Source organism: Cannabis sativa, chromosome 7 (assembly GCF_029168945.1).
Source record: "Cannabis sativa cultivar Pink pepper isolate KNU-18-1 chromosome 7, ASM2916894v1, whole genome shotgun sequence".
Taxonomy (NCBI): domain Eukaryota; kingdom Viridiplantae; phylum Streptophyta; class Magnoliopsida; order Rosales; family Cannabaceae; genus Cannabis; species Cannabis sativa.
Genome location: NC_083607.1, coordinates 518237 through 542538, shown reverse-complemented (window position 1 = coordinate 542538; position 24302 = coordinate 518237). Strand labels below are relative to the sequence as shown.

The window sequence follows — 24302 nt, the reverse complement described above, 5'->3', positions numbered from 1 at the left end:
ACCCTCTAATTTGTTAAAGGTTTGATCTTTGCAATGTTTTTGGTAAAGAAAAGGAAAAAATTAGAATTGAAGAAAAGAAAATTAGTAGAAAAATACTCATTTTACAAATAAATTCATATATAATTAAACGCTTTGTTATTGAGTTTAATTGTCAAGTTTTAATCAATCTTTTCCGTAATAATTTTCATCTTATATATTTCCTTCTTAATCTTATTATTCTGATGGCAAAAACTTCTTTTTTTTTGTCAAACGATCTGTAAATAAGACGGTCAATTATTTAACTTAATCTACTTATTTATCCTCAAATCGTAATTATAGTAGAAGGCATGTTCCTACTAATTTGCAAACTATTCTTGTGGCTAATTTGCAATAATAAAATTTACAAATTTTTCTAAATATGTATATGAAAAATAAAAAAGATGACTTTATTCTCTTCATTTCCATTTCTTGCCAAACAAGTATGGAAAAAAAGAAGTGATTTTCCTATTTATATTTGTTTAGCGATATCTTTATGTACCTAAAAACTTCCATTTACCAAAAAAGTACAGAAGAAAAGTGATTTTCTTTCTTCTTACTTTCCCTCCAACTTTCTCTACTCTCTACCAAACACAGCCTTAATCTTTTGCTTTAAGAAATTTCAATTCAACCCATTCAAGCAAAAATCATACAAAAGAGAAGAACTTCAGTACATTTTGAGCTTACCAACAACTTTTAGTACATAAAAATGGCTTTCAATCTTCTACAACAACATGGTCAAAAGCTTCTCTCAACAACTAAAATCATCAGTTAATTGTTGTTGATTTTTCAATCCTATCAGTATTTCTTTTTTTTTTTTTTCTTTTTCTTTCTAAAACATACATCATTAGTTACAGACAGACAGACTTTAAAGAACTTGATCTTCGGAAAAGCTCGAAAATGAATGGCATTTTTCGAAAATCCAATCCAACATAGCTGTAGAGTTACTCAAAATCGGAAGGAACCATCAGGTGCATACCTTGCCCTCATGTTGTAATGATCGAATTTCGGGTTGTCATAATTCACCGGCTTAACCTCAGAAGCAGGTTTCGGCTCTCCAAAAACTACCTCGCCACTCTTCTCACGCTGCTGACGATGTCTTGTTCTTTCCTTTTGGCTCTTAGACCTTCCACTAGGAGGCGGGGCCACTTCACCCGAACCATAAAATTCAGCATACTCCTGTCTTTTCGAGGATCGGTGTTTGCTTGACAATGATGGATCCTTAAAACTGCTCGATTTAATCTTAGCGGGCTTCAAATCTGAATACTTATTATTATCACTTACATTGGGTGGTGCATGGACATGGCGAGTTTCGGTAATAGGCACAGGAGCACTTTGTCTCTGCATAGATGGAGGAGGAGGCTTGACTATGTCTTCTGGCATCTTGAGAGTATCTTTCAAAGGTGTGAGGCCTTTCTTAGCGCCATTAATGGATCTCAAACGAGAGGGAACAAAGTAAAGAAACAATCCACCCAACATTTCAAGCCCGAGCTTCGATAGATCAATGATGAGTTGTCCAAAAGATGGCCATCCCGGTTCATCTTTCGTGCCTTCCATGACGGGAATGAGTTTCTCCTCGCTTGGTTTCCCGTTAATATCATTCTCTAATGGCTGCTGAAACATTAAATTGCATTAGATGAACCTATTTGCTAGCGAAAAATTAACCATACTTAAAGAGAGTTCGGTGGGATGGTTAAGGTACCATTTTCGGGAAGAAAGATGGTCCGAATCCCTGCTGAAGCAAGCATGTAGCGTATCCTACCAAGACAGCACCGATAACCATAAGAACATCTGCCCAAAAACCAAAATCGATAGTCAGATAAAAGACCCCTTCACTAAGCAATCAAACTGTCATTAAAAAGAATAATACAGAAATGGACAAGTCTACAGATTCATCTAACTGTTAGCAGGTTGCTTCATTGACGATAATTCGATAAAACAGCTGTAATGAAAGAAGGCATTTTTGCTTATATTGATAGAGTCCAAAGAAGGCATTACCGATATTGATAGAGCTCGACAGTTAGTATCAAGAAAAGCTTTTAGGCTGATTTTTGCTACCTTGAACTTTTTTCCAGCAGACAAACAAACACAAGGAAAATGTTCTTTCATAGGAATGAGACACTAAGCTTACAATTCACACAACTGAAATTCATATATTTAGCTCTTCGTAGCGAATATGCTAGCAAATTACAGTTATGTTTCGCACCAATTCATTATGTGAACCTCATAGTGATTAGCGAAAATCTTCTTTGTACATAGTTCACTAGTCTAGTGTTTTCTTCTTCTTTTTACGAAATCTTTAGTATAAGATCGCCACGTCACTACTCTTTTGCTTTGAACTTCCTTCCGAGATCCTCCATAGTGTGCAATCAAAACCGACTTAATAATCAAAATTAAGCCTAGCAATGAAAGAAAGGAATAACCAACATACAATAAACTTAGCTCTTAATAGCGAATATGCTAGCTAAATACAATAATTTTTAGCACGGAATCACCATTATATGAACCTCATAGTGATTAGCAAAGATCTTCTTTGCACATAGCTCACTTGTCTAGTCTAGTCTTTTCTTCTTCTTTTCTAAGGAATCTTTAGTATTTTCTTCTGAGTGTTTAAGATCGTCGTGTAACTATAATTTTGCTTCAAACTTCCTTCCAAGGATCCTCTATGGTGTTCAATCCAAACCTACTTAATAATCAAAATAAAGCCTAACAATGAAAGAAAGCAATGAACCAACATATGAAGTGCTTTGCATTCTAAAATTGGATTAAAAAGAGGATATTTATTTTGCTATGAATTGTGGATGCACGGAATTTAAGAGGCGTTTGTTATAGCACAGCCAATATCAAAGGAAAAAGGTGTGCCTAAAAATCCAGCAAAACAAAGAATTTTCGGTTTTAAACCGACCAACCATTGTATCGGGATCACCAAGAAGAGGGACAGCTTATGAGCTATACATTCTAACCAGCATTGTCTCAATTTCAAGAACTACAAAATCTTGGCTCTGTGGTTAATTTTTTATTCGATTATACTAAAGGAATGTTAGCTAATGTCACTTATGAATTTATGACAAGATAAGTTGATTTCCATTAGAGATGAGAAACTAAGCTCAAAATATAACAAAAAGAAACGAATTCCATTGCAGTGGATAAACTAAAGCACTGAATGAGATCCAAACCTGTGGGAGAAATCGAACTGTATTGATAATCACAATCCTCCTCGTTGAGAGAGATTTGACGCAGAGCAGCATTTCCTCTATCGATAACTAACAACGAACAAGTAGGCCGAATGTATACCACATCGAAATCATTCGAGAATTTGGCATCTTCACTCGGTCCATCTCTGTATCCCACAACATTTGATTTTCCTCCCGCAATCGTTGTAACACCTGCCAAAGTTTCCATCATGTTATCAGTTATTTTAAAGAGCTTTCATCAGTTATTGTTCCAAGTGAAGAAGAAATTTACATACCGGCATCACTGATCTTTCTGATGGCGAGATTCAAAGTATCAGCAACATAAACATTCCCCTTATCATCCATTGTAACACCTTTGGGATGATTAAAACGAGCATCGCTCGGTTTTCCATCCACATGCCCTTTGTAACCTTGGAATGACCCAGCAACCAATCTTGCCCTACTATCTGCAACCGAAAAATTATTGATAAGTAGAACAGTATGAAGTAAAATCTACACTAAGCTAAATCCAAAGAAACAAACTACATTCATTTTCGAAATCTAGCTTTTTCAGATTCCGAAATTTATAAGAACAAGTCTTCATAACACAACCATCATCATCACTACAAGATCTTACTAATGCTAACATAAATGAATAGAGATTATATAAGTACGAAGTAAAATCTACACTAAGCTAAATCAAAGGAAGCAAACTACATTCATTTTCGAAATCAATCTTTTTCAGAACAAAACATCATCACCATCATAAGTAAGAGTTACATTACATTGGGACAATGGTGGAGTGATCTTGACAACATTGCTATTAACAGAATCAACAGCAAACAATTCACCATCTTCCGAAACCCGAATTCTGTAAGGTTCAACTCCAATATCATTCCCTTGAAGAACAGTTTCAACTAAGTACCCATCTTCAAACTGAAGAAAATTCCCATCTGTAAAAAAATGTCTAAAACTTTATGAAAATTACCAAACAAAGTGAAATGAATGAACAGTAATATGCTCAACTCAAATTTACCTGATTGGGTTGTTTTAGAGGATGACCTGGTCCATTTAACAAGAGTAGACAAATGCTTTATCAATGGCCCTGAAATTGTTATATAAATACATAAATATAGAATATACCCATTACGAAAACAGATCAGAAAAAGCTGAAATTAAAAGGGTTTGTCCTTTTGATGATTAAAAACATAATGAGAATAACAAATTAAGCAAGATTCAAGTGAAACCCTCAAATGGGTATTATTATACTACAAAACCCAACATACCCATTAAGAAAAAGAGATCAAAGATTCAAACTTTGGAATATGAAAAATGTTATAAAAAGCTTACCAGCTGGAGCAGCATCAACAAGAGATTGAAAGTGAAGAGTGTAAGCAAAAACAAGTGTTGTGAGAGCCAACAAGAAAAGGGAACTTCTCATAGCTTTCTTTCTCTCTCTTTATAAATTTAAACTCTAGAAAATGGAAAGAGAAATAGAAAGAAGAAAGATCAAAAGGGTTGAGAGTGAAAATGATAATGATGATGAAAGTGAGTTTCTTCTCTGATTTTGGTTGGGTTTTTCATCAAAGTGGTGAATGAATGAGAGGAGGCTTTGTTTGTGTTCTTAGCTTAGCTCACCACCATCAAACTCTAGTGGAACAGAACTCACTTCACTGCAATTTTCACACATCTTTTTTTGTTAAAAATATAAAATAAAAAATACTTTTTTATTTCTACTTTACTCTTTTTTAAAAAGATAAAAAATAAATTAATAAAATTAAAAGAGTTTTTTTTAGAAAGGAAATGACTTTTGAAAAAATAAAATAGGAGGATGAAATAGGGAAATTTACATGGTATACTAACTTTTGTTATTTTTTTATAAAAATACTGCCAGGCGGTATTTTTTACTTTTTTACTGTGTTTTTTTATAAGTTTCATACTGCAGTATACTGTGTTAAGTTTTCACTAGTGTTCTACTGGTGTTTTACTGGTGTTCTACTATTGTTTTGAGTTATTCTGCTCTGTGTTTTACTGGTGTTTTATAAAAACACATTATTTTTGAAAATATTTCCGTGTGACAGTATTTTTGTAACAGTTAACCCAAATTCCAGTATTTTTGTAAATTTCCCATAAAATATATACTAAAATAAATTAGGACTCTTTTCAATCCTTTTTCTTTACAATTTTGACACTTTCATCTTTACTTTTTTAGTCACTTTTTTAAAGATAATACTTTCACTCACTTTTGATCTCTCTTTCCATGGGGTAATTAAAAACTAAAAATAGTATAAGGATAATATTTAAGATGGAATAAATAGATTTTTTGTCATTTTATTAGTGTTATAAATTTGTGTGTACCTTCACGTTGATAATTTTGAAGGGTAAGTTCAGCACCATACACACGTAGGTCCAATAATTTTGTATCGTGCTTTATTTGGATCAACATATTAAGACTCTAATTCGTATTTTATTTCCATATTTTTTTTTACACTAAGTATATGTACCCTTTGTAGCTTCAATTAATTTTATATAATTTTTAATAATTTTTTGTATACAATCAAATAAAAAAAAATCATAGACATTATACTTAAATTTTTAAGTCACACTCTATAAATATATTTATATATAATTTTAGTTTGACTAATTAGTAATTTTTCCCCCCGAACTTTGACATATTTCAAATCATGCTCTCTGAATTTTGTTGGCCGTTAAAATTCCCTTTGAACTATTGAGATTGTTAAATTTAAGGACTTTTGTCTAATTTCATTCAATTTTACTGTTTCAGTGATTGTTTATGTACTAAACCATACTCCTCAGACTTTGATATCTACCAAATCATGCTCCTCAAACTTTGATATGTACTAAATCATGCCCTCTAAACTTTCATCTATGTTAGAATTTTTTTACTAAAATTAGATAAAAGTCCTTAAATCTAACAATCTTAATAGTTTAGGGGGAATTTTAACGGTCAAAAAAGTTCAAAAGGTATGATTTAGTACATGTCAAAATTCGGGGAGAAAAATTACTAATTAGCCTTTTAATTTTTAATTTTTAATTATATATTTATAATATTTAATGTTATATTTAAATTTTATTATAATTTAAACACATATATCATTGACAAATATATAATTATTTATTTGAGGAGAAAGTCTTAGCTACCAAACACTAAGAGAAGCATGACTATGTTTGACACGGCAAGGCTCAGGAAGCATGACTATGTTTTAGTGGAGAGTGATTCATAAGTGGTTATCAAAGCTCTGAAAGGACAAAATTATATTTGGAACATTGGTAATTATGTGTCTGTTTGTAATCAACTCTCTAATTATTTTTTATCTTGTAATTTTACTTTTATTCCCCGTGGTTGTAATTTTGCTGCCCATAATGTGGCTAGATGGGCTTTCACCCAAAACTTTTCAGGACTTATGGAGTCTCCCTCCATACGTGTATCTATCCTTTGTAATGACCGCGAGGTCTAGTGTTTTCTTTATCTATGCAACGTTTTATTTTCAAAAAAATAAAAAAAACACTAAGAGAAGCAAACACTCTAAAAAAGTAGGGGCAAAAATTTATTCAAAAATAACATCAGCTATTAATGGATACAACTAGAATTATCGAGCTATCAAATCACATTACTACTAGCCGACAAGATAAGTTTGGCCAAAAAAATAAGTAACAAGTAACAACATTACAAGATGTAAAGTACTAGGCAAAATTAACATCTTTGAACTTGTTACAATGATAAAAAAATATCTATCCAAAACAAGCTCCAGAGAATATTAAAAGACACATTGTTCTTAATTTTAAGAATAATGTTCAAACAATCAATTTATTATTATAGGCTCTTTTAATGTATTGTGTTGTACTTTTAAGGCTTATCGTGTCGTGTATTTTGAACTAGTTTATTTGTTCTTACGTGTCGTGTCGTGTCGTGTCGTACTTAAGCACATATTTTTCGTGTCGTACCATCATGCCCAATCCTATGGGTGTGCATTAATCAATCCAATGCAATAACAACCGACCGTCAAACATTGGATGTCTAATTGTGATCAGATCGAATTAGATATTATTTTTGAATATCCAATTAAATAAGATCGGATATTAGATGGGATGTCCGAAAATTCAATACATCCAATATTCAATCGAACTATTTAATATTTTCATTTAGTTTAGATGAGTAACTTGATTTTATGTTATTATATGTGAAAAAATATATGTATACATTAAAATTTTACTTTTCTTTTTAGATTAAATGTATCCAATTCAATTCAATCCAATTCAATAAATATTGGATCTAAAATATTGGATGGATCTAATCCGATGTAAAAAAAAATACTAGGTTTAAAATATTTGATAAACCTGAATTATTGCAATAGATATACATAAAATACATTCAATGAATAGAATCAATCTAATAAATGTTAAATTGATTAAATGACTGAAATGAATTAGATCAGATCGAACGATAAAATTTAATATTTAATCAGATCTGGATAGACTTAAAAATATTAATTGTGATCCCATGGATACCCCGATCAAGCCAACATCTTTTTCATGTATGACCCTTACGTGATTGTTAAAAAGCTCAATTCATATGTATAACACTACTCCTAACTAGGACATTTATATGATTTTGTCATTTGACTTTTTCTTTTTTCAAATTTGTTTAAGCTTAAGGATTATCCTATTCACTACATATGGGTTTGATTTTGGAAATCACAAATAAATAAATATTGGATAAAATAAAAACTTAAGTATGTTATGAAATAGGACATATAATAACGGCTAATTTAGAGAAAATCATGTTTAACTTTTAAAAATTATTAATTAATATGTTTTCAAAAAAATTATTAACTAATATAAAATGATAAAAAATATAAGAAAATAAATATATGTAAATTTTTTTATAAAAATTTAATTAATATAATTATTAATAATGAAATGATAAAAAATGTAAAAAGATAAATAAATATTTATAAACTTAATAAAAAATAAAAAAGAAAATAGAAAATTAAAGATAGAAAAGATAAAACTATTTAGAGTGATATTAGAATACTTTTCCTCTATATATATACTAGGGAATTAAGCCGCGCTTCGCGCGGTGTTGTCAAATTTTATAACTTTTTTAATTGATTTACATTTTTATACTAATTGAAAAATCATATAAATAAATATAAATTTAAAATATTAAAAAATTATATAAATATTTGATTATTGTAAATTATGAATTATAACAATATTATTAAAATATTATATTGAATTAACTAATAAAATAAATAAAATACTTAATGGATGAAAGAAGTATTCGGACAACAATTTTATATTATGCTTATTTTTCTTTAAATTTTCATAGTAAGAACATCCTACATGTGAAAAAGAATTTCAATTCAATTTTGTTATCTCTATTGATGAGAATCATTATAACGAAAACAAAAATGAAATGTACAAATTTCTATTATTTTAATTAATTAAATTAATTAATAGAAATAAATAGTAATTATTTTCTACACATATTAGAATTAACTTTAATTAAATTAGTTATATTTGATTAAGTTAGTTGAGGTACTCATTAGGTTGTTAGAACTTTAGTTAGTTTTATCTAACTAATCGTGGTCTTTATTTGCTGTCTATATCAAGGCATGCGGTACCAAAATATCTTTAGTTAAGCATAATAATAAAAAAATTATTTCTATTTCTTGCTTATTTCTCTCGCTCTCTGTTTCTCATTATATACAAAGATACTTCACTTTATTATTGAGAGGCTAAACTAAGTTAAGATGTGTGCAAGAGAAGCTTCAAATTGATGCTAAAAGACCAAAAATATCTTTCAAACTCATTTTTAACCCTGCTAACAAATAGAAATAATAAACTCATTTTCATGTGTCATTTTTTTTCTTCATAATATTGTTCATTATTAATTGCATAAATGTAATCATGTGTATTTGGTGTTTTTTTTGTTTTTTTTTTTAAAAAAAGTCTATTCATCTTAATTTTTTTTGGATAAATACCATTTTGGACCCTCTATTTTACAAAAGTTACTAATTGGACCTTGTATTTTGTTAAATGACAAAATGGACCCTGTATTTTTTGAAATAGTACAAATAAGACCTTGAATTGATTTTTTGTCAAAATAAAGCTTAATTATAATCCGATCTAAAAATGCTATGACAAAACTGTTTACATTTTTTGTATACGTTCGTATTAAGCATTGTCTTCAAGTTGGTTGTATTAAAAAAAAAGTTGTCAAAAATTAAGCTCAGGGTCCTATTTTTACTATTTTAGAAAATACAGGGTCAATTCTGTCATTTAACAAAACACAGGGTCCAATCTGTAACTTTTGCAAAACACAGGATCCAAAATGGTATTTACTCTTTTTTTATCCATCCTTGAAGTCCAAATCTCATTGACTTACTTACAGTTCAGCCTCATATCTTCCTAAGCAAGTTCCATTATTCCTTATCATTATATCAAAGAGCAATTGAAACCTCCTATTTCCAATATATTTGTCACCACCACTACCTATTAATATTTTATCATATTGAATTTTAGGCTTTATAATGACAATAAAACTAATACATGTAACTGCTATTTTAATACATATATGTCATATATAATAATAAAATAAAATAATGGTTACATCCATCTCTATTAATAAATAGATAGAAAAAACATGCACAAATTAAATGAGAAAAATAAAATAAATAGTTAATCAAATTAACACAAAATAGAGAAGAAAGATCAATAAAAAAACTCTTATGAACTACATGATACATCTTCTATATTATGTACAATTCACATATATATAGTGTTATTGAAATTTAATAAATTCTTTTATAATGAAAATATACAAACATAAGAATAGTGTTTGTAAATTATTTATTTCAAGCTATAAGATTACTCATATTCCTACACAATATTATCAATTTAATTAATATAAAAATTTACTTTTTTATTAATAATTAAATTCTTGAATATTTATTATAATGAAGATTTATTATAACATTCAAATATTGATCGATTGTCTTAATAATTCGATTAAGACATAATGATTAATAAATTTTCATATTCTTAAAAAAAAATTATCATTATTATGCATATTAATATATATAGAAGCATACATTTTATTAGTCAAAACTAAAGAATGAACAAAAAAATGATGATTAAACTATTTTTGAATTTGTATTGAAATATTAGGATTAGAACTAAGTATCACAAAATAGATGATTTTTATTTTAAATTATTACTAATAAAAAAATAAAATTAAAATAAATATATAAAACTCACAACTAAAACTGAAACATAATGAAACAAAAAAAAAATAGAGAATATAAAATAGTAATGAATAATAAATATGAAATAAAATTGAAAACATAAATGAATAAAAAAAAAAAAGAAGAAACAATGTAAACAATTTTACATAACCTCTCACTTCATCACTTTTTGTAATTAAGAAACAACTACTAAAATTCTAAACCTAAACAACACAAAAGTAAAATTCATATAAAAAAATATAGGAAGAATGGTGAAACTAAGCAAACTTACATTAAAAAAAAAAGTAAAAAAAAAAAAAAACATAAATAGAAATAAAAGAAAAATAAACACATGAACAAATCCCAAAAATGAAGCTTTTAATCACCTTCACTTTTCAAGATCATCAAATCTTCAATATGCATGATTGTCATCTTCAAGTTCTTCATAAACTTCAACATATTCAATTTTAAGTTCTATATTTCTAAAGATAAAAATGAATTGAAAAGAGAGAAAAAAAAATATAAGCATTCCATAAATAATTACATTATATTTTCTATAGTAACATTATATATTTTTATTGTGTAAGTTATGAAAATGAAGAGACATTATCATTAATGTTAATAATAATAATAATAATGAATATTATATGTAGAAGTTATAGAAATAAAAAGTCACACTTGAGAATTTAATATATGTGTATTTTTCTAAGAAAATAATAAAAAATTCTCACAAAATAGATAAGTTAGACTAAATAAAATATAGAAAGCCACCTCAACTCTTCTAATGCTTTCCTTTATATATATATATTGATACTAGGTAGGAGTTACGTGCCGAGGCACGTAAAGATTAGTTTTAGGTAAAGTTTAGTTATTTTTTTTTATTTCTTCTTATTTAGATTGTATGTAAAGGTATGATCATACGAATAATTTATTTTATCAAATTAATATTTGTTCTATTATAATTGGTTGTTAAAATATAATTAGGTATATATAAATCATAATAAAATAATACTTATTATTTACTTTTAGAAAATTGGGTATATGAAATACTTGCATACACTACTCCATGTAAATCCATAAATAACAAGTCAAGAGAAAGAAAAACAAGCTCAGCAGCAAGAAAAGTCTCAACACTAAATAAAATAAAATTACTGTAAAAAAAAAAAAAAAAGGTAACTTCTTCCTAATCTTCCATTGGTTCAACTACTTGAATGGTGAACTGATTGTACTTTGAAGTCATTGTTCGGTTTGCATCAAGAAAGAAATTCTCCTTGTACTTGATCTTGTACGCGAGAAGAAGGCATATAGTCTCTATACTCTGCTTACCACGGTCCACATAGTCTCCTAGTAACAGATAGTTTGCTTCAGGTGGAAATCCACCATACTCAAACAATCTTAACAAATCTGAAAACTGACCATGAACATCTCCTGCAAACGAATGCTTAAAGATATCATTAAAACAACACATTAACCAATATAATAATCTAGCTCAAATGTAAGTTCTCGTAGAAACAAATTGGCACCCATAAGTAAAAAAAAACAATTAACATTTTCATTCTTTTTTGAGATCATGAACACAAGATTTTCAGCTGCATTTAGTATACTCTGTAAATGAATAGAAAAAATGATTCAATTAACACAGATTTACCAAGAGTAATATTGACATACCAAATAATAACACTCAAATCAGGAAAAAGACCCAAAGCACCCAAATTTACAAGATTGCTTATGTATGTTAACTTTGAAATACTTTTTAAACATTGTTATACAGAACCCAAATTAAATTATTGTGAGTTTCAAAAAAATAACACTCAAATCAGAAAAAAGGCCCAAAGCACTTGGCTCATAAGATTAAACATGCTTAAAAGAGTGAAATTGACTTACAAAAATGATATGAATGAGTTAAACTCCTTGCAATGCTTGATTATCTTTAGTATAGCCTGTTCAACAAAATAAAAAAATAAATTAAAAAGTCTATAGCACACAAATTGAAAAATAGTACTGAATTAGATTCAACCATAAACAGAATTATCCCTGCATGGCTTTTCTAGAAATTCTCTTTATAGTGTTCTGAGATTGCCCTTCTGCTTCCATAGCTCACAAGAATCAAAATCAATCATTTATATATATATTTTACCATTCAAAAATAATAACAATATATTTTACCTTCGTGAAGAACATTGCTAGATTATAATAGTATACATGCTTCCATAAACATTTGCACACAAATTGAAAAATAGTACTGAATTAGATTCAACCATAAACATTTGCACTTGCAGATCAGTAATGAACACCATACAATTCTAAGTGCACTTACTACATTCCAAAGACAGATATATAAACATATCAAAATCATAAGTTAAAAATTTTGATTAAAAAAAAACACAGTGAGTGAGAAATATTACCAATCCTTCAATCTGTAAAACTCTGAGAGGAGAAACCAATATAATAATCTAGCTCAAATGTAAGTTCTCGTAGAAACAAATTGGCACCCATAAGTAAAAAAAAACAATTAACATTTTCATAAAATGTGTATCAAGATAAAATGAAACACAATATAAAATGAAGAGATAGATTAAGAACAAGTATCAAGATTACACTAATGCTAATTTCATTTAGATCTCAGAGTGGAGATGAAGACTCACCAGTGTTTCCATATTTCTGATGTAAGTCCTGCCAAAGATAGAAAAAATGAGTTTAATGAGATAACATAAAAAAACAATTAACATTTTCATAAGTAAAAAAAAACAATTAACATTTTCATAAAATGAAGAGATAGATTAAGAACAAGTATCAAGATTACACTAATGCTAATTTCATTTAGATCTCAGAGTGGAGATGAAGACTCACCAGTGTTTCCATATTTCTGATGTAAGTCCTGCCAAAGATAGAAAAAATGAGTTTAATGAGATAACATATCATTGCGTGTATTATGCAGGCTTTATAAAGAATCAGTAGGCTTAAATTGGATAATAGACATGGCGGAATAGCAGGGCAAGTGCAGCTTACCATTGCCAGGTTGAAATCAATCAGGTAACCTTTACCGGCCTTACGAGAGAAGAGGAAGTTTCCTGTGTTTGACATCCCCGTGGATTACACCCGCCAACCTTAAAAATAGAGCGTTAGAACTTTTTGTTTTGTAAGAATACTCTGATCCTCATGGATTATAAACAGCTACAGACTGATTAACAAAAGATTGTATAAGTGCTTAAAATTCAACAAAAGGTTTTCCGTAGTCTCCATATATATGTAGAAGGTAGTTTACTTGAAATTCAACAGCCATGTCCAACCATTCTATCTGACTTGGCACTGCCCGAGAGTGATTAGATAGTATTAATTACGTGTTAAGAGAGTTGCAACTAAAAGGGGATTTGGCAGTCTTCTTGGATAAACCGTTAGTGTTAGATTCATGAGTAAGTAGAAATAATTTATAACGATCTCATGTTTTGATTTATTAATTTTGTTTTTCTAATGGACTTTTTCCTTTGTTACAAATATGTATATATATATATATTTTTTTTTCTTTTTTGGTATACATATCTTCTTAGTGGAAATTGGCTAGAAAGTCTTGTTTGTATGTATCGAATTCCCATAATCTATATGCATTACTTATCTTTCAAAGTATCATGAAAACTCAAAAAATCATTAAATCAAAAGTGAAAGTAATTTTTACTTACTTGGACAACCTGGACCACGAGAAGAGATATGTATTGCATCTCGAAGGTTCGATAAATAGCCCAATCGAATATATGGAAGCAAATCCGGTATAGCTTCCCTTTCCTTACCAAAGATACACTCGAAAAAGCATATATTAGAGCGAAGTAAAAGAAACCTAACAGCTAAGTTTCTGGAAAACAAATTAAATGTGCATACATGAAAAACTTGCACAGATAATTTTCCATTCCTCTGAGCAACCATTCTTTTATCTTGATACTGGGGATCCTCCGTATTCAAAGCCGCCTAGAAAAAAATCAGTAAGAATAAGACTTACACCTAAATAGGGAATCGTGTACAGTAGACAGACTTGCTTATTATACCTCAATCACCAAGGTCATAAGGATTATCTTCATCGACAAATCCATAGTTTATAAGCAATTTTGAGTTAGGCTGTGGCCCACACCTGCATTAATATACAAATTTCACATAAGCTAACATGTACTATTTTTGTTTTAGATATATTTACTGGAATAAGAGCAGATAACCCTCACACACAAACCATTCAGCATGCCTCAAGTGGTAAATGCATAAAGAATGAGAAAGTAACAAATTGCACTATCAAGGATAATAAATAAATGGCCAACTTGTAACTGCTTTGCAGCCTACATGATTACATATAATATATATAAAGAAAAATGTCATACCAAACGGCAATAGATTCTCCCTTATATGGGCGATCAACCACCGATTGAATCGCACCATCAACACCGTTAACATTGCTTTGCAATTCTTCGTAAGCTAATAACGGGGGTCCGAGAGGGACCAAAGCAAACCTACGAGCCAAGCTGACTTGACTGAACCTTCATATTTAATGACAAAGCTTTTACCCTGTGTATTACACAAAATCATAGGCTAGTCAGTATTACACAAATCGCTCCAGCATCCTAAGCTCATTGTCAACATGATGCTTATGAGCATTAACATGAGGACCTGTAATAAAAATAAAACAAAAAGGAAAAGATGATATCAAGAAGTGCCTCAAAATGAAACCAATATAATACAAAAGATGATATCACAAAGTGTTCGATAAAATGTGTGATAGACAAGTAAGTAAGTAAGTAGAAACACAACATAAATACAAAAGCTTTCACTTCAGAAACTCACTCACGTCAAGAAAAGCTTATTATTAGGAGCTCCATATCCATGAATGGGTAAAGTGTAGCATAAAGTAGCATCCTTTGAATTGTAATTGCCATTGCGACGATTCAAGATAATAGCCTCCTCCTCGGAATCTTCGTTCTCCAAATGATATGGTATCATGTTAAATCCCTGCATGGCTTTTCTAGAAATTCTCTTTATAGTGTTCTGAGATTGCCCTTCTGCTTCCATAGCTCACAAGAATCAAAATCAATCATTTATATATATATTTTACCATTCAAAAATAATAACAATATATTTTACCTTCGTGAAGAACATTGCTAGATTATAATAGTATACATGCTTCCATAAACATACAATAGCCATATTACTGAAGCTGACAAACGCTTATTTCACTCTTCAACACCTGAAAGCAAATTGAATAGGCAATATGAGAGAGAGAGAGAGAGAGAGAGAGAGAGAGAGAGAGAGAGAGAGAGAGAGAGAGAGAGAGAGAGAGAGAGAGAGAGAGAGAGAGAGAGAGAGAGGTAGAAGAATTACCTCAGGCCTATCATGTTCAACATGCTCTAAGACAAAGCGATCGAATCTCCATTCGATCGAACCTTCATATTTAATGACAAAGCTTTTACCCGAAATCAAACCCCCAAACAACCGAAAAGAAACCCCCAAACAACCCGAAAAGAAATTAAAACCCTAAAACCCTAACTTTCACCCGAAAAGAAACCCCCAAACAACCGGTACTGAAGATCGATGAAGAAAAAGATCGGATTCCCAAATCAAACTCTCCGATAAAAACAAAACCCAAAGAGAAAGAATCTGCGAAAGAAGAGGAGGAACAAGGTGAATGGGTTTATGAGGAGGAGGCTGTGGCGGCCATTTCTGGGTCGCGAAAGAGAGGGATTGAGAAGGTTTAGCTTGTGTTTGTTGGGGTTTGGGGGTTTGTAGAGAGACAGAAGACTCTCTCGTGTAATGAAATGGAAGCCCTAATTTGAAGAATGCTATCCCCAAATCCAATTCAGGGATGAATCGTGTGGCTCGCACGTGCGGTAGGGACTATACCATTAATTGTGAGTGAGAAAAGTAGACGATTTTTTTGGGGTTAAATTTAACAGAATATTCTTTTATTTGTAAAGAATATTCTGTTAAACCAAGAATTGCCGTTACATAGGCACTTTTAATATATAAAGATATCCCCACACATTAATCTAGCTAATTCAACAAAAGTGTTAAAGAGAAAGTACGACTAATTCTACTTGTATTTCTTTCTTCTCATTTGTATGCCACGTCACTTTGCTTAGATCACGTGTCAAAATCTGATTGGTTTGGTTTCGTGTCTCTCCCTACACGTTTCACCCACTCATATCTTTTTTTGGGTATATATACTGAAAAAAAGTCGTATTGTCAAACCCAGGTAGCCCTTTCTCTCTCTAGCTTCTCTCTCTTCTTCTTCCCCAATTTGGAGCCCAGATCCAAGATCGTCAATTCAACATTGTAAGTCTCTCTCTTCGATCCGATTCCTCTTCAATTTAATTTTTCAATTGTCAAATTATTGTCTTTTGCATGCATGCATGTTGGATTTGATTTTTTTGGCGAAAATTTGATATATGATTTGAAACCTAATATCTGCGATTGATCACTGGATTGTTCGAATTTGTGTTGGGAATTATTATAAATGTTGTTAATTTTGGGTTTGATTTCAATGTATTATTGAGTTTAATGTTCAATCTTGTTTTCCCCTTTGTTTTTTTCGACGAGAATCATTTGATTAATCGGTAAAATAAAACCTAGGTTTTTGATTTTGGTACAAAAAGTTGATAGATTTGGTTAGTAATTTGCTAGAATCGTGTTTTTGGAAGTTAGATCTTGGATTGCATGGGATTGATTTTTTGTATTATCAAAATTTTGGCAGGTGGGTTGTTTTGAAACAAGATGGGAGGTGGTTTTCGAGTGCTTCATTTGGTGAGGCCTTTTCTGGCTTTTCTGCCTGAAGTGCAGAGCGCTGATAGAAAGATTCCCTTTAGAGAGAAGGTGTTGTACACAGTTGTTGCTCTATTTGTTTTCTTGGTATGCAGTCAGTTACCCCTTTATGGGATTCACTCCACAACTGGGTCTGATCCATTCTATTGGATGAGAGTAATCCTGGCTTCCAACCGTGGAACGGTTATGGAGCTTGGAATCACACCTATTGTGACTTCAGGACTTGTTATGCAACTTCTGGCTGGTTCAAAGATCATTGAAGTTGACAATAATGTCCGCGAAGATCGAGCTCTTTTGTATGTAGCTAAAGCCATTATCTTTTTGTTTACATTTGCTAATTTTGTTATGATGTTAGGTTTTAAGTAAATTGTTTTGATTTTATTTTGGCAGAAATGGAGCACAAAAGTTACTGGGAATCCTGATAGCTATTGGGGAGGCAGTTGCTTATGTTTGCTCTGGGATGTATGGTAGCGTTGACCAACTTGGAGTTGGGAATGCTATCCTTATTATCCTTCAGCTCTTCTTTGCTGGAATCATTGTGATATGTTTGGATGAACTTTTGCAGAAGGGATATGGTTTAGGCTCTGGAATTTCTCTATTCATTGCAACCAATATCTGGTGAGTTTCATAATTATAAGCTTATCTTTTTCCTTGGATTGATTGATGGTGCTTATTGTGTTATGATTTTCTTTTTTTTCAGTGAAAACATCATCTGGAAGGCCTTCAGCCCCACCACCATCAACAGTGGTCGTGGAGCGGAGTTTGAAGGTGCTGTTATCGCTTTGTTCCATCTTCTGATAACCCGAACAGACAAAGTTCGTGCCCTTCGTGAAGCATTCTACCGGCAAAACCTTCCCAATGTGACGAATCTCCTCGCTACTGTCTTGATCTTCCTAATTGTTATCTACTTCCAAGGGTTCCGTGTTGTCCTTCCTGTGAGATCAAAGAATGCTCGTGGACAACAAGGATCTTACCCGATTAAGCTGTTCTACACCTCTAACATGCCAATCATTCTCCAGTCTGCGCTCGTTTCCAACCTGTATTTCATCTCTCAGGTGTGATTTTGTTATATACCAATGGCAATCTTTTTCGGTTGTTAGACAAGTCTTTTTCGGTATACCAATCTTACATGTTTATTTCATTATTTTTTTGTCTATATACACAGTTACTCTACAGGAGGTACAGTGGAAATTTCCTTGTGAACCTTTTGGGAAAATGGAAGGAATCAGAGTATTCGGGTCAGTTTGTCCCTGTGGGCGGTATAGCATATTATATCACCGCACCTTCAAGGTAACTAAACATTTTTCTCCCTTCTTTGTAGCAAATCTTGTAATGTAACATTGGCTTCAAATACACACTGAAACTGAATCTTTTTAATTCAATTGTTCAGCTTGGCGGATATGGCAGCCAACCCGTTCCATGCTTTGTTTTACCTCGTATTTATGCTGTCAGCATGTGCACTTTTCTCCAAAACTTGGATTGAAGTGTCGGGATCCTCTGCGAGAGATGTTGCCAAGCAACTCAAGGTGATTATTACTTAAAAGGCAATCGAGATAGAGCTTAGAAAGTGCGGTTTTTGTTTGTTTTTACTTACCATCTTCGGTTTTATTATCTACAGGAGCAACAAATGGTGATGCCCGGACACCGTGAATCAAACCTGCAGAAGGAGCTAAACCGCTACATACCTACAGCAGCAGCGTTCGGTGGAATGTGCATTGGTGCATTGACTGTCTTGGCTGATTTCATGGGGGCAATCGGTTCTGGAACCGGTATCCTGCTCGCTGTTACCATTATCTACCAATACTTCGAAACTTTTGAGAAGGAGAGAGCCAGTGAACTCGGGTTCTTCGGATTCTAAACACGAGACAGACAGACGGACTGAATCACTTGGAAGTAACCGAAAATGGCGCGCCAAAGCTGGCTTTTACAATTTTGGTGGAAATGTAACTAGGGAAGTTAACACCAACCAAATTAGTAGAAAGTTTTTTAATTAGCGGATCGTTTGGTGTAACACTAATGACTAGCCCTTGTGGCTTCACAAAGTGTATTTTGTGAAAAAAGTTTTAGTTCTTTAGAACCTATTTTACCAAGAGATTATTTTTTGTTACAAAGTTATTTTTAATTAATATTTGGTATTATGTTAATTCTTTTTTTTTTTTTTTTTTTGTTAAGTTGGTATTATGTTAATTCAATTTGCTAATAGTAACCTGACAAAATATACCCACGAAATTATTATTATGTTGAACACAATTTATTGTTGTTAATCAAATGAGTATCTCCTTTAGTGATATATTTATATTTAAAATTAATTTGATAAGGTAAAAATTAGAGTAATGCTAGACAAAATGGCATCTTATGAAAATACATATAGAGGGAATTTTAGTGGGAATAAATTTTTTTAAGTTCAAATATTATTTTAGAATTGTATTTTGTGAAAGTTACATTTTTTGTTTTGTTAATGAAAAATTTGATTTAGAGTTGTTATAACAAAATTAAGTAAAATCTTTTCCATCTGAGCTTAGGATTAATTAATAATTTTGCAACATATGACATAAAATAGTATTAACTTTTAAGGTGTTATATTGTTATTAGTATTTTTTTTTGTAAGGCATTACATTGTGTTGACCGAAGATTTTTTACGTGGTTGGGGCGTTAATGAGTCTTAGTCCACGAGTCTATCTTATTTATGGATGTATTTAATACAGAGAATGTATTTGGTGAATGTTTCACTCTTATAAATACAGAGAATATTCTTGGTGAGTATTTACTCTTCTTGCTCTAGTGCAACCCAAGATTCTCGACCCCATTTAATGAGCTTTGAGGGGGTATTTATAGTATTTTTGGTGGGGTGATCCCCATAACTATTGTACAAGTGTATCTGTAAGTATCCATAAAGTTGTGCATTCCCAATGAATATATTATGAGTAATGCATGGTCAAATCCCTAGGTGCTGTAGGGCTTTTATGTGGAATGTCCTTATTGTCTTTTGACTGATGTGACTCTTCACAGTGTAGCCGTCGATAGACTTAAATGATCATTACTTTGTAGCTGCAGGTTGGAGGTTGTGCCGTCAGACTTTATTGCGTGTAGCAGTCCCAACACGCTTCCTCTCATGTAGCATTAAATGCGACTTGATTGCTCAAAGAAAGCCTGACACCTCGCGGAGATGCCTTAGCATTACTTGGGCTTCCGGGAGCGCATGGGGCTCCCTATGTCTTCTCCGGGAGGCATGTCCCGGATGCTGCCTTATTACATGAAGACTTAGCAAATAGTTTGAATGATAAGTTGTTCGATCCACGTGTCCTTGTCTAGTTGGTCCACGTATATTGGGTAAAATCAGGGGCAACACATTGTTATTGGTACAATTAAGTATCGAGTCTCTAGTATTTATGCATATAACTTCAAAAATGAAGAGAACTAATTACAATCTTTTAGTCAACTTTCATGTCCGGAATTACACACTGGAATATATTTTTTCAAATTTTTTACAGTGACATTCGTTATAATTACAATATTATATTTGTAAATTTAAAAAAAAAACTCCGAATAATTTACAGTACCGAAAACAAAGTTCTTAATATACCAGTTTAACACATGTTTTCAAAAAACTTAAAACCTATTTTCAGCACTGTAAATTATTCGAAATTATTTAAAAATTTACAAGAATAATGTTGTAACTATAACGAACATTACTTCCGGCATGTGTTTTCAATCACCAAAATTAATGAAGAAATTATAATAATTGATTAACAGTAGCATTCCTATCAAAAAAATTAAACCAAAATACTTTTAATTTTTTTTCTCCAATTCCATTTTCCATCCTCTTTTCTTTCCAACCAAACAAACAAATAAATTTTCCTTTCTTTTCCTCTCAAACACTTTTCTTTCCTCTCATTTTTCTTTCTTATACCAAACAAACATTACATAGGAGAGAGAGAGGAGAGAGAGAGAGAGAGAGAGAGAGAGAGAGAGAGAGAGAAATTCAGTGTGGCTAGGTATACCGTCGGCGAACAGAACGACACCGTCCACCGACCATCTCTTCTCCCTTTGATGCTTAACAGCTCAAGATTTTCTTCCCCTCTTTCTCAATCAGAGCTCAAAAAATACGAAAATGCAGGTTTCAAACTCTATAATTCTTTTCCTTATTCAACTGTTTGTTGAAATTTATAATCTTTTCTTTGGGTGAGGTGAGAGATGAGTTCAGTTCAGTTCAGTTCAGTTAAAGAATAGATTTTTGAGCTAATTTACTCAAATTTTATATATAAATTGTTTGTTAGGTAACTTTGCTTGTGGATTTAATCTCTTAATCTATAAATTATTTTGATTTTTCTTTTATTACTATGAAAATGCAGACTTAATTATAGTCATGTGTTAGTTTTACTCAATAATTTAATTAAAATCTATGTATGTATATTGGTTTGTGGAATTATATATTAGTTTTCATTGGTTTGAATGTATGTGCTGATAAAAACAATAGAGGAATTTTTTGAAGTGATGAATCTAATAGTTATATGTTCAGAGTGTCCAATTGTTGAACTAAACTATTTGCTTATTCAAAGTCATCTGTTGATGTTATGAGATCTTCAAACACACCAATTATAATGACATATAACTTGTATGCTGTTTTGGATACTGTTGTAACCAAAGTTTTCCTCCGCCACAAGTGAGGATTTTCAATACATATCGGGGAGGGGTCAGTCTAAGACAAGTGACCTCTAAGTCTAACTAATGATCACCATGAGATAATGTTATGTTGAATTGCCGAAACTAATGACCTTTGTAGGATGAGATTTTTCATTTTTCGGTTGAATAACCCAATTCCCAATTTGTTGATTTGCAGAAATGAGAACCAATTTTATGCATTGGTAGTGTTCTGGCAAAAACCTCAATAATGCCATGAGGTCTATGCACTTTTCGAAAACTTTCTTGATTGTCCTCGCCCACGGCTTCTCTTCTGCTTCAACTCATTCAGGAGGGAAGCTTTCAAGGTTTCCAGACCTTCCTAAAGTTCATTCCAAGTACAAGCATAGAGTGATTCAAGAAGCTCAGAACGCCTTTATTGACTACCTTCACACCACAAGGTCATTGCCTTTCACATTCGCCGAACACATTGCTAGAAACTCCATTTTTTCTCTCTGTAATCTTATCAAGAAGATTGATTCTTTCTACGTTTCCACTTTCTCCAGAAGCTTCAGTAAGCTCCTCAGGTACCAACCCATCAACGAATTTGAATTTTTCTTTGAGAGCATAGGCATAGATCATGAAGATGTTCCTCGATTTTTGCCTGAAAAGTTCTTGTTTTCGGAAGATGTGTCTGTATTGAATGTTTCTTTTGCTCTTTCTGGATTCGGGTTTCCATGGAATACTTTAGGGAGGTTGTATAAGGAGAAAGTTTCGATTTTTAGTCAGGATTCTGCTCAGGTAATTGCTAGACTTCGTGGGTTTAAAGAGTATGGGTTTTGTAATCTCTCAGTAGTTGGTATTTGTCTAGCTTTCCCTCACTTGCTGAGTTTGGAAGGTCATTCGGGTTGTGATGATATAGATTCATTATTTGATGATTTGAAAAGGGTTTATGTAGAATTGAATATGGGGAGTTTTGTTGAGGGAAATGTTGATGGTTGGTATGAGGTTTGTTGTAAAGTTAAGGTGTTTTATGATTTAGGTTGTGAGAAAGGGAAGGTTGGGGAATGGATTTGTAGGAAGAAAGAACTTTTTCTTAATTGCCCGAATGATCTCTTACTCCGAAAAGTTGATTACTTTTGTGAATTTGGTGTTAGAAAGGATTATGTGGGTTGGTTTCTTCTTAAGAATCCAAAAGTTTTGAGTCTTGACTTAGAAACACCAGTGATATCAGTGTTGAGATTGTTAGAACATTTCGGATTGAACACTAAAAAATTACAAGAGGTTAGTCAGAATTACAATCATGTGTTGGGAAGAAATAAAATGGCTAATTTACCTCAAGTGATGAGGGCTTTGGATCTACATGAATGGTTTTTCAATAAGATTATGTATACGAACAGTCGATTATTGGTTACTTACTCCATCGGTTTCCCTGACCAAGATATTGATGAAGAGTTCAATAAAGCCTTGAAGGAGATTGAATCTTCAAGACTTCATGCTCATACAGCTAGCAAATTGGATTTCTTGAAAGGAATTGGTTTCGGGGAAAATGCTTCGACTATAAAGGTCCTAAATCATTCCCACGGTACCAGTAGTGAGCTGCAAGAACGATTCGATTGTCTTCTTGGTGCAGGAATTTCGTACTCAAAGCTATGTTTGATGATTAACATATCACCAAAGATCCTTAGTCAAAGTCCAGAAATATTAGAGAAAAAGGTGAACTTTTTGTGCCAGGAAATCGATTCGTCTTTAGAAATACTTGATAGTTTTCCAAGATATTTGAATTTCCACTTGGAAAATCGGATTAAGCGAAGACACAACTTTTTTCTTTGGCTTAGAGAGAATGGTTTATGTGCCAAAAACTACTCCATTTCAAGCATGGTTGCCACAAGTGAAAGAAACTTCATAGCTCGCCTTTCGGGTATTCATCCAGCTGCTCCCAAACAATATTTAGAGTGTTTCTGAATAAATTTCTAATACAAAAGGGATCATTCATTAACAATTTCCAGGAGACATTTCTGAGTATGATCTTATCAACAAAAGGGTTATTATTATGGTCTAATCTCTGCCAACATTTTGGTGAGTACTACTAAACTTTAATTATTAGATTAAAGATAGAAACTGTAATTTATTTTTAGAACATATTTTCTTTGGTTTCACCTGCAGGAACAGGGTAAATGGTGATACCAAAACACCATGAATCGAACTTGCAGAACGATCTGAACCTCGACATACCTATTGTTGTGCACCGTTCGGTTGTTGAATGTTCATCGGGGCTTTGACAGTGAACTTGACTTGTTTGGATTCTCAACTTGGCTTTACAAAAATTTCATATGTAAATGAAAATGGAATGAATCTTTGTTTCAATAGTGAAATGAATTTATACATGAAACTTGTTTATGGTTCACTAAAACTGATTATAGTTAATCAAAATTCCCAATTAAGTTGAAAA

At 31.7% G+C, this 24302-nt stretch overlaps 4 protein-coding genes and 1 long non-coding RNA gene across 11 annotated transcripts; 2 read left to right on the top strand and 3 right to left on the bottom strand.

Annotated features, from left to right (window-relative positions):
• Positions 1-620: 620 nt before the first annotated feature.
• Positions 621-4929, bottom strand: LOC115697683 (uncharacterized). Of its 2 annotated transcripts, none has more exons than XM_030624775.2 (7): positions 4539-4929; positions 4225-4293; positions 3974-4141; positions 3485-3655; positions 3192-3401; positions 1718-1806; positions 621-1629 (listed from the first exon to the last, which is right to left on the bottom strand). In XM_030624775.2, exons 1-7 carry the CDS (start codon positions 4627-4629, stop codon positions 964-966), a joined length of 1464 nt encoding a protein of 487 aa, XP_030480635.2. In that variant the 5' UTR covers positions 4630-4929; the 3' UTR covers positions 621-963. The 2 variants fall into 2 exon arrangements, with proteins under 2 accessions (XP_030480635.2, XP_030480636.2); XM_030624776.2 differs by having other exon boundaries at positions 621-1626.
• Positions 4930-11429: 6500 nt separating this feature from the next.
• LOC133029252 (uncharacterized) lies at positions 11430-13510 on the bottom strand. The gene is made up of 4 exons (XR_009683402.1): positions 13448-13510; positions 13084-13111; positions 12323-12378; positions 11430-11866 (listed from the first exon to the last, which is right to left on the bottom strand). It is a non-coding gene; the product is annotated as an uncharacterized LOC133029252 (long non-coding RNA).
• A 1383-nt stretch (positions 13511-14893) lies between these two features.
• Positions 14894-15549, bottom strand: LOC133029251 (calmodulin-lysine N-methyltransferase-like). Of its 2 annotated transcripts, none has more exons than XM_061101721.1 (2): positions 15264-15549; positions 14894-14983 (listed from the first exon to the last, which is right to left on the bottom strand). In XM_061101721.1, the coding sequence occupies exons 1-2, from the start codon at positions 15482-15484 to the stop codon at positions 14929-14931; spliced, it is 276 nt and encodes a 91-aa protein (XP_060957704.1). In that variant the 5' UTR covers positions 15485-15549; the 3' UTR covers positions 14894-14928. The 2 variants fall into 2 exon arrangements, with proteins under 2 accessions (XP_060957704.1, XP_060957705.1); XM_061101722.1 differs by having other exon boundaries at positions 14900-15085.
• A 1045-nt stretch (positions 15550-16594) lies between these two features.
• LOC115696973 (uncharacterized) lies at positions 16595-19374 on the top strand. The gene is made up of 7 exons (XM_030623868.2): positions 16595-16744; positions 17163-17526; positions 17621-17848; positions 17931-18285; positions 18396-18520; positions 18621-18756; positions 18849-19374. Exons 2-7 carry the CDS (start codon positions 17183-17185, stop codon positions 19086-19088), a joined length of 1428 nt encoding a protein of 475 aa, XP_030479728.1. The 5' UTR covers positions 16595-16744; positions 17163-17182; the 3' UTR covers positions 19089-19374.
• A 1666-nt stretch (positions 19375-21040) lies between these two features.
• On the top strand, positions 21041-24302 carry LOC115698196 (transcription termination factor MTEF18, mitochondrial). 5 transcript variants are annotated; one of them, XR_009683401.1, is made up of 3 exons: positions 21041-21343; positions 22071-23929; positions 24023-24302. XR_009683401.1 is itself a non-coding variant. In XM_061101720.1 (2 exons), the coding sequence occupies exon 2, from the start codon at positions 22127-22129 to the stop codon at positions 23813-23815; it is 1689 nt and encodes a 562-aa protein (XP_060957703.1). In that variant the 5' UTR covers positions 21092-21347; positions 22071-22126; the 3' UTR covers positions 23816-24302. The 5 variants fall into 5 exon arrangements, 1 of the variants encoding a protein (XP_060957703.1); XR_009683399.1 differs by having other exon boundaries at positions 24017-24302; XR_009683400.1 differs by having other exon boundaries at positions 21092-21347.

Bases quoted from the DNA above. Each gene is read 5' to 3' on its own strand.
- LOC115697683 (XM_030624775.2), bottom strand. From the start codon at position 4,629: ATGAGAAGTTCCCTTTTCTTGTTGGCTCTCACAACACTTGTTTTTGCT. The intron at 3,656-3,973 runs GTAATGTAACTC...TTTCGGTTGCAG, and splicing joins CACTCCACCATTGTCCCAAT to ATAGTAGGGCAAGATTGGTT. The intron at 3,402-3,484 runs GTATGTAAATTT...AAACTTTGGCAG, and splicing joins CAGAAAGATCAGTGATGCCG to GTGTTACAACGATTGCGGGA.
- LOC115696973 (XM_030623868.2), top strand. From the start codon at position 17,183: ATGGGAGGTGGTTTTCGAGTGCTTCATTTGGTGAGGCCTTTTCTGGCT. The intron at 17,527-17,620 runs GTATGTAGCTAA...TTATTTTGGCAG, and splicing joins CGCGAAGATCGAGCTCTTTT to AAATGGAGCACAAAAGTTAC. The intron at 17,849-17,930 runs GTGAGTTTCATA...CTTTTTTTTCAG, and splicing joins TTCATTGCAACCAATATCTG to TGAAAACATCATCTGGAAGG.
- LOC115698196 (XM_061101720.1), top strand. From the start codon at position 22,127: ATGAGGTCTATGCACTTTTCGAAAACTTTCTTGATTGTCCTCGCCCAC.
- LOC133029251 (XM_061101721.1), bottom strand. From the start codon at position 15,484: ATGGAAGCAGAAGGGCAATCTCAGAACACTATAAAGAGAATTTCTAGA. The intron at 14,984-15,263 runs GTGAGTGAGTTT...TGTAATACACAG, and splicing joins AATAATAAGCTTTTCTTGAC to GGTAAAAGCTTTGTCATTAA.